The following is a 9,969-nucleotide window of genomic DNA, read 5'->3' on the forward strand; positions in this document are numbered from 1 at the left end:
AAATGGTCGATGCTAACACTGGTTTTTAGAGAGCAGGGGGTGATATAATTCCGATTTAATGGCAGAGATAAGACACTTGTACAACACTTATTTTCCACAATATAAGGATTAGGTATTGATACAGATTTCAAGATTTGATTCAAAAGCTCTCAATTTGATATTGATTCATATGGGTATATTTCAGTTATAATTTCCATTTTGAAATTCTCTTCCAGCTAATGCTGTTAATTATACAGGGGACCTTCTTACTAGGTACATTAAGAAAATATTAATTTTACTAATTATATTTTATTCGTTTTTCATCATTTGTCACATTTTAGCTTTTTAAAAATGAACAAATCCATGTATTCAATCAATAAATGTGATATTATTTTGTATATATTATGTTACATGCTTATTGTTTAATTGCGTAATATGTACCATTTACAAGAAATTACACTGATTTGTTGAACACGTTAAAATCAGCAATCTCTTTAAGAAAACTGGTATTTCCGTAAAGAGCATCTGTAAATGAGCGCAAGTTAACGAGAAAGACTTGAATGGCTTTATCTCATCCGTGCTATGCACAATTAGAATTAAATATTTATTTTATTTTGTTTTTGATCAACAACTGACTGTAAAGAACAGAAAGGGTATTAAAAGAGACATTCAATGACAAACGGGTCGTGTGGATCTCGTCTTTGGACACAGATTTCACAGAACAACTTACTCTCCACATGCATTGAAATATGAATACTCCACTACTATACTACTCAATCACTGGTACTTTACTACTCATTTATCAGTCAGTGTCTAATCACTAGGAGTGTAACGGTTCAGTTTGTATCACAGTTTTAGGGTCACGGTTTCGAAACGGTTCAGTATTTGCTATGTTCAGAAAAAAATATATTACTTCAAAATCCAAAGAATACTCTATTTGGTAAACACTTCAACAGGTTTGCCCTTTATAAAAATCATGGTTTTACAACAGTTGCCATAGTTTAATCATGGTATCTGTAGTAAAACTATAGTAACCACAAAATCAACATGGTTACTGTCATAGTTACAATATATAGTAAAATCATGATTACTATATGAAAACTGCAGTATTACTGTTATAAAACCATGGTTAATTGTATCAAAACATGATTTCTGCTCAGATTGTTACTTCTGGTTACTACAATATTACTATAGTAAAACCATGGGTATTTTTCATCATGGTCCTTAAAAAATAAAAAAATTTCTCTAATTACTGAATCAACATTTAAAATTAATACCTGGACTTTAATGCTACATGCATCAACTTAAAGTGCATTTAAACTTAACAATTGTTCAACATTCAGAATCTGTACATCACTATAAAAGAAATAACCTTGCTATTAAAATGGATACAAGAAGGGATGTTGTGATAATGTGGCTCGGGTATTTTAATCATACGTGGAAATCCCACATATGGTAAAGAACAGCTCTTTAGTTATTGTTTCATGTCTGTCTGAATTAACACTGAGTGCCTGCTTAAAAACGGAAGGGAGTGTGTGCAGTTTCGTCTCACTTGCGGCTCTTTCTTTCTCCGGGTGAAATCGGCATAAATGATAATCATGTATCGATGTATTACTATAACGGCATTTTAATGCCATTAATCAAAGTGCATTATTGATGCTCGCATGCTCGATAGATTACAGCCATGCAAGGAAACAGGAAAAACTCGCATGTGTGTTTTAAACCCTCGCTCGCATTTTTTAAAATAAATTACCAGTATGCGGCACTCACGTTGAGCGATGTCGGAAAAGAGTGCCTGTTTTGTAAACGTTTTTTGACCATCGCCGTTGTAACTGACTGCAAAAAGAAAATGTTTCCGGAAAGGAGAAATGCATGGGGCTTCTCTCTCAGCGAATCGTTTTCTCCACTTGACATTTTCAACAAACACACAACGTGTGCAGAACTGTGATGTCATCATGTTGACCCACATGAAACACAGGTGGAGCTTGTTTATCTACAGAGCCATACAGGTGCATTAGGGGAGGTTGTAACTGTGCCTGTATATTTGACGCTTTGTTTCCTTCACCAAACCTTGTGCTCCAGATGCGTCATTAAACTTGGTGAACCGCGGTGCCAATTCTTACCAAGAACCGTTACACCCCTAATAATCACAGACATTTTTAGTCACATAGCTCAAAATTTGGTTGCAAATGAGTGACCTCCTCTCACCGTAGTAGAGGGCTGCAGCATAGAGTAAAAGATTGATGTTGGGATATAAGAATCGATACAGAGATTGTTCAAATAAAGATCGCAATGCATCGGAAAATCTATATTTTTACCCACAGCTACACATTATGTACTCAAATTTCACACACACACACACACAAATAATTTATCTGAAAACAGCAAATGTAAAGTATCCATTGAATGTTTGTAGATCTTGAAAATGAAGGTGGAATGACTGCTGTTAATCGGCAAATGGGTCAGTGCGTATAACAATAAATACCTGTGCTACTGCTTGCTGTGCGCCCGCGAAGGCGGCTGTAGACACCACACTGACTGCAGTCCCACCATCTCCAGCTGCCTCTAAATGATCCTCTGTTACCTGGACCACACGATACGTCACCTGCAGAACCCAAAAACAGGTACAGAACACAGTTGAGAAATGTGTCAACTATTCCCTATGCCTACATTGTAATTAAGCAAATTGGCTGCTAGTAAGATTATCTGTATTCTTCAACAGTTACACCATCTAATGATATGGATTTAAGTAACAAAAGCACAATGCTTTAAAAGGTGTTGTAGAGCTATAAAACTAATGAGAGCCATTAAAGAGACATAGTGGTCCAGGACATGTTTTATGGCAGTGACCCCAGTTTGAACCCCGGATTTCTTACACCCCCCCATGAAGAGAGGTCAAAGGTCACACTGACCTGTCCACCACTGTTCTCTGTGCGGAACTGGTATTGAACATTGTGGTCTGCAAATGCTGCTGCTTGCTGGACACTCGCTATGGTAACTGCTGTCTGCTCCTCCGCCCCCACCCCCTCTCCTGAGAAACGCACAAGAGATGTGAGTGTTATATTGATCTATGCACCTAATTTTTATTGAAAACATTCACTTGAATATGGTACTCATCTGCAGAGTGAATCAAGCTGGATATTTTTACTTACCTTCCTGTAGCTGAACAACCTCCTCAGTTTCCTGTTTCTCGTGACTGCAAAGAGAGCAAATGTTTCAGGTCATCTTATGAAACCACTATCATTTTTAACATGAAGTCTTTATTGCAGACATAGATAGCAAAATTCTTAGCTTTTAAAGGAATATTCCGGGTTGAAAACAAGTTAAAAGAATAGTTCACCCAAAAAAGAAAATTTGCAGATAATTTACTCACCCTCAGGCCATCCAAAATGTATATGACCTTCTTTCTTCATCAGAACAGTTTTAAGATTTTTAGAAAAGTATTCCAGGTTTTAGCTTCATCCAATACAAGTAAATGGACACCAATTTTTGATGGTCCAAAAAGCATATTTAGGCAGCATCAAAGTAATCAACACGACTCCAGCCGATTAAGTAATTTCTTCTGAAGTTAATCGATACGTTTGTGTGAAAAACAAATAGTAAATTAAAATGTTTTTAACTTTAAATTGGCGCTTCCGCCAGCTCTCTGTAGCTGTTTGAATTGAACTAACTCTCGCATGAAGTATGTTCCTCTGTGGTAAACAGCACGGATCTTCTGAATTCTCACGTGAATGCGCCAACGTGATGACATCACACAACAGTGATGCGAGGCATTCAGTGTTTACGGGAATCGATTTTTTTTTAAGTTAATAAAGTTTTAATTAGCGATTCGTTTTTCACGCAAATGTTTCGATTCTCTTCAGAAGACATTACTTGATTGGCGGGAGTCGTGTGGATTACTTTGATGCTGACTAAGTGTGCTTTTTGGACCGTCAAAAATTGGTGTCCACACACTTGCACTGGATGAAGCTAAAAACCTGGGATACTTTCCTAAACATCTTAAATCCTGATCTGATGAAGAAAGAAGGTCATATACATCTTGGATGGCCTGAGGGTGAGTAAATTATCAGCAAATGTTCATTTTTGGGTGAACTATACCTTTTAGCTCAGTTGACAGCATTTGTGGCATAATGTTGATTACTACAAAAAATAATTTCGACTCATCCCTCCTTTTCTTTAAAAAGCAAAAACCGAGGTTACAGTGAGGCACTTACAATGGAAGTGAATGTGGCCAATTTTTGGAGAGTTTAAAAGGCAGAAATGTGAAGCTTTTAATTTTAGAAAAGCAATGTAATATTTGAGCTGTAAAGTTGTTTAAATCCTAATTTTTACAGTCATTTTAGAGTTTGTTGACATTACATATTCATGGCCATGAAGTTGTAAAATTGAGCTGTAAAGTTGTTTAAATCCTAATTTTTACAGTCATTTTAGAGTTTGTTGACATTACATATTCATGGCCATGAAGTTGTAAAATTGGATATAAATTTAAACAGAAAAGCTTAGTAAGAGATTTTATCACACTTAAATCATGTTAATGTGCATAATGTTTATGTCTTGTGGCTATACTTTTGAAACAGTACTTTCATTGGCCCCATTCACTTTAGTTGTAAGTGCCTCACTGGAACCTTCCACTTTTTATTTATTTATTATTATTTTTATGAAAAGGAAGCTCAAGTGAACATTTATTTTATTTTGTAATCAATATTATGCCACAAATGCTGTTGACTGAGCTAAACTTGTATTGAACCCGGAATATTCCTTTAATTCTAACATCTAAAAGCGGCAAAAATTCGAAATAAATACATAAATAAAAAACTCCAACTGACTGCATGCAAGATGTTCTAAAAAATCAAACGTTCTCGAACTTCAGACAGTGAACGCCCCCTCCTCATCACTCACTAACCGGCGACCTTTGCTAAACAAAACACTGATACAAGTGTTTTAACAAAATGTACAAGTAAAAAGAGTAACATTCTATTTATGTAACAAATGTGGCCAAATAATCACCACGTGACTAAAAGAACAATAGCTTCTGAATGAACTAATAAGCTTCTGGCTGCAAGCTGAAGGGGGTTTTAATGCATTAAACCGCTGAAGAGCTTTTGTTTCGAGAGCGGCAAATGCGAGACTGTCGCGTAAAATACCAGTTTAAGCGTATTTTATATTCCAAAATGGAGAAACTATGAAAAACCAAGTTTAAACATGCGGTAACCCGGCGGCTTGGAGAGTCGTTAAAAAAAAAAAAAAAAAAGTCACAAAAAAAAAAAAAAATCATAAAATTAGCAATCGTGCTAATACTGATATAAATATGTCGGGCATCAGTGTAAAAACGGCCGAAATACGCATTTTTTTCTTCGTGGTATACGTATCTAACGTTTAGCTGAATGCATTAATGGCATGCGTTAAACTTAATAAGAGTCAGAAAATAAAACATAAGATGATTGCTAACTGCTCGACTGTAAAAACAGCAAAGAAAATGGTTGACTGGGGCCTTGTGGGTGGCCGTATATAAAGGACGCGCTCTCACCTCGTCGAGGTGTCCAAGCTCTGTTCGAGCATATCCATGAAGGCGAACGGATTTTAAAATGCGATATTCAGCGACACTTGAAATACGGGAGATGGAAGCGCTGATCACGGGGACAAACACACGGGTCATGTGAGAAAGACAGTCCAGGACACGTGAGGTGCAGGCTGGGCGAGGAGTTAAAATGGAGACCGCGGTGGAGGAAGACGGAAGGTGTTCCTCGGTTGCCGGTGCGCTCATTCAGTTTGCACTAGCCCCCGTACTGCGCGACTTCGCTGCGAACGTGACTCTCTTCCGCCTTTCTCTTAACACGAGCGACCTGTTGAGACTGTCGCAGATTCGAATTTTAGCTGATGGATTAGAGTTCTATGGCATTTAAATGGATAATGGTGCTTGTATTAATTAAATATATGGCGTATTGTTTTTTATTGTTCTTCTTCGCCTTATTTTGAACAGCGCTGTACAGCTTTGGTAACTTATCCATCCGCTGCCGTTACTAAAATATGGAGTGGAGCACAATATTATAAACAAAGTGCGGTTTAGGTTGAAAGCAACAGTAAACATAGTATGTGGTTAAAATTATTTTAAAATGTCTCAGTTACAGGAACGGGATAGAAAAACAGATGGACAGACACGATTTTTTAATTCTAACCGAGCGCTGTTAAACTAGTCCATTGCTTATGAAAGAACATGACGTGTTGAACTGAAGAACTTACCTCGTGTCTTCGTACCCATTTAGAACCAGCCCGTGTGTAATCTCAAATTATAGTACATTCACACACACACGCGAAAAAAAGTGTTTATTTTTTCCTTGGGCACATCAACACGAGGGAACCAACACATGCAGAACAGGACGGGTGGTGATTTTTCTCAGGTGACCCCAGAGATCCAATCCGTGTTTTTGGTCACACCACATGACACGAATGGAAGGACAAGGGGCGAGAATCAGAGATGCATGTGTTAACCACTGACATCTGGCGTGAATTATTAAAACAAGCAGATAAACCTCGATGCTTGCCAAGGTGGCAACCGTGTTAGACACAAATATGTAATATGTCTAGATGATGAAAATATATATGGGTCGGTCGCTGTTAGAAGTGTTTGTTCGCACTAACTTGCAGTGTGCTGGCCACGAGGTTGTGCTACATGGCAAATTGAGCTGGTGAAATGCACAGCTAGATGTTTTCATACTCATTTAAGCCTTTATATATATATAAAATTCGTGATTTATGAAAGCTTAACGAGACGTATTAGAGGGAAATCACTTTTGAAAAATAAATAAAGTCACAAATTTCCAGAGAAAGGCAAGCTCTCGAGGTTTTTATGGGGGCTGTATAGCTGCAGCTGTATGGTTTATCTCTTTGCTACATGACTGCTAACAGCAGCACTTGAATTGTTAAAGATTCAATTCAACTTGAGTGATGAATTGTGGTAAGCCTAGAATCCCATTTTCTTTTTTGGTATTACTAATACCTCAATGTCTCACAAGACAACCTAAACAAAATAAAACCTTTCAGTACAAACCTGGTGAAGAAAATAATTTGGTGAAGTGGCTTTTGCGCATGTTTGGCAGAACAAAACACCCCCCAAAAATGATTGCAGGCCATATACTGATGTTATTAAATCTTGTTTGAAATGTACTGTAATTCTCAGTGTTCATCCAAAAGGGTACAACAGGGCAAAATGGCGCACCTTAAGGAAAATTAACTTTTTTCTGGTCACAAAGTGTCTCAAGATCGAGAAAATATTTTTCTCAATATATATATATTCAATATTCATTTTTTTTTTTTTTTTTTTAAAGGTGGGAAGGGGGCATTTTACCCCACACTTAAAAGTCCCAAAGGAGGTTCAACTTGTTGACTTGAAGATTTGCACAGCAAAATAGGACGACACAAAATCTTTCATGGAGTCATCCATTGTTTTTGTTTTGAAGCAAGTCGCCTTTGCGTCAAATCTTATTTAAATAAAATTCTTGCTTTCTGTGTCTCTGTTGGAAAAGCAACGTTGGAATTCTGTCGGAACGGGTTTACTTCTACAAGGAACTGTTTTTAGTTCAGGTACTAGTTCCACAATTGTGTCGAAAAATGTAGGGGCAATGGTTATAGGGCAAAATTTGTCAACTAATGCAAATACTTTAAAGACAGCAAGATGCTTTTTTTTTATAGTAACAAATGAAGATAATGCTTATTCAAAATAAGCACTTTAGAAAAGGGATGGCATTTCCTGGTCATTTCACTTTCCTGCACATTTGGCATTTCATAACATCTCAAATATTCCTTAAGTTATTCTCCATCGTGATTGGGTCAGTCAATTTAAGCCCACTTTGAACATTCTTCATAACAAATCTATTCCTCTCACTTAATAAAAACAATGTGTTTTATAGGGGCCTTTAGCCCCTGTAACGGGGGCTTTTTATCCCAAATACTATCCTTTCACTTGTTGGACAGTTATTGGACTTGAACAAAACTGAAAATGACAAATACGTATTTTGTCTAAAAATAAATGTGATAGGGAATTAACTTAACTACATAAATTTGCAGCATTTTAAAAATGATTGAATATTATACATTGAATGCGATGGATCTCATGGATCAGGACATTTTTTGCAGTGCATAGTAACGAACCGGTCTTAAGGAAAATATTGTGGTGGTTTTTGTTGCTGTTTAGTGTTTTGGGAGAAAATACAGGTGCATCTCAATAAATTAGAATGTTGTGGAAAAGTTCATTTATTTCAGTAATTCAACTCAAATTGTGAAACTCGTGTATTAAATAAATTCAATGCACACAGACTGAAGTAGTTTAAGTCTTTGGTTCTTTTAATTGTGATGATTTTGGCTCACATTTAACAAAAACCCACCAATTCACTATCTCAAAAAATTAGAATATGGTGACATGCCAATCAGCTAATCAACTCAAAACACCTGCAAAGGTTTCCTGAGCCTTCAAAATGGTCTCTCAGTTTGGTTCACTAGGCTACACAATCATGGGGAAGACTGCTGATCTGACAGTTGTCCAGAAGACAATCATTGACACCCTTCACAAGGAGGGTAAGCCACAAACATTCATTGCCAAAGAAGCTGGCTGTTCACAGAGTGCTGTATCAAAGCATGTTAACAGAAAGTTGAGTGGAAGGAAAAAGTGTGGAAGAAAAAGATGCACAACCAACTGAGAGAACCGCAGCCTTATGAGGATTGTCAAGCAAAATCGATTCAAGAATTTGGGTGAACTTCACAAGGAATGGACTGAGGCTGGTGTCAAGGCATCAAGAGCCACCACACACAGACATGTCAAGGAATTTGGCTACAGTTGTCATATTCCTCTTGTTAAGCCACTGCTGAACCACAGACAACATCAGAGGCGTCTTACCTGGGCTAAGGAGAAGAAGAACTGGACTGTTGCCCAGTGGTCCAAAGTCCTCTTTTCAGATGAGAGCAAGTTTTGTATTTCATTTGGAAACCAAGGTCCTAGAGTCTGGAGGAAGGGTGGAGAAGCTCATAGCCCAAGTTGCTTGAAGTCCACTGTTAAGTTTCCACAGTCTGTGATGATTTGGGGTGCAATGTCATCTGCTGGTGTTGGTCCATTGTGTTTTTTGAAAACCAAAGTCACTGCACCCATTTACCAAGAAATTTTGGAGCACTTCATGCTTCCTTCTGCTGACCAGCTTTTTAAAGATGCTGATTTCATTTTTCAGCAGGATTTGGCACCTGCCCACACTGCCAAAAGCACCAAAAGTTGGTTAAATGACCATGGTGTTGGTGTGCTTGACTGGCCAGCAAACTCACCAGACCTGAAGCCCATAGAGAATCTATGGGGTATTGTCGAGAGGAAAATGAGAAACGAGAGACCAAAAAATGCAGATGAGCTGAAGGCCACTGTCAAAGAAACCTGGGCTTCCATACCACCTCAGCAGTGCCACAAACTGATCACCTCCATGCCATGCTGAATTGAGGCAATAATTAAAGCAAAAGGAGCCCCTACCAAGTATTGAGTACATATACAGTACATGAACATACTTTCCAGAAGGCCAACAATTCACTAAAAATGTTTTTTTTATTGGTCTTATGATGTATTCTAATTTTTTGAGATAGTGAATTGGTGGGTTTTTGTTAAATGTGAGCCAAAATCATCACAATTAAAAGAACCAAAGACTTAAACTACTTCAGTCTGTGTGCATTGAATTTATTTAATACACGAGTTTCACAATTTGAGTTGAATTACTGAAATAAATGAACTTTTCCACGACATTCTAATTTATTGAGATGCACCTGTATATCCAAAAGTGCCTTTTACCCTGGTGGGCCTTATAGCCCCGTTGTACCCTATGAGTGGAAACACCCTTACATTTAATACAAAATGTTTTGCTTTAACCCAACACTTAATAAAAATTGTCCTGAAAATGCAAGTGACCAAATATTTTGCAGAGTTGTCTCCAATGTGTTGAAGAATGTCCTACATATCTACTTATA

At 37.4% G+C, this 9,969-nt stretch overlaps 1 protein-coding gene across 2 annotated transcripts in view; it reads right to left on the bottom strand.

Annotated features, from left to right (window-relative positions):
• Nucleotides 1–5,939, bottom strand: part of usf2 (upstream transcription factor 2, c-fos interacting) — a 16,330-nt gene extending 10,391 nt beyond the window's left edge. Inside the window, exons 1-4 of one of the 2 annotated variants that reach the window (XM_051670449.1) lie at nt 5,507–5,939; nt 3,132–3,175; nt 2,892–3,010; nt 2,465–2,584 (exon numbers count right to left, since the gene is read on the bottom strand). In XM_051670449.1, coding sequence (XP_051526409.1) covers nt 2,465–2,584; nt 2,892–3,010; nt 3,132–3,175; nt 5,507–5,544 — 321 coding nt within the window. In that variant the 5' untranslated portion in view covers nt 5,545–5,939. The remainder of the gene's footprint in view (nt 1–2,464; nt 2,585–2,891; nt 3,011–3,131; nt 3,176–5,506) is intronic. The other variant, XM_051670448.1, reaches the window with a different exon arrangement.
• Between the last annotated feature and the right edge of the window lie 4,030 nt (nt 5,940–9,969).

The sequence above is a fragment of the Myxocyprinus asiaticus genome, chromosome 34, assembly GCF_019703515.2.
Source record: "Myxocyprinus asiaticus isolate MX2 ecotype Aquarium Trade chromosome 34, UBuf_Myxa_2, whole genome shotgun sequence".
NCBI lineage: Eukaryota > Metazoa > Chordata > Actinopteri > Cypriniformes > Catostomidae > Myxocyprinus > Myxocyprinus asiaticus.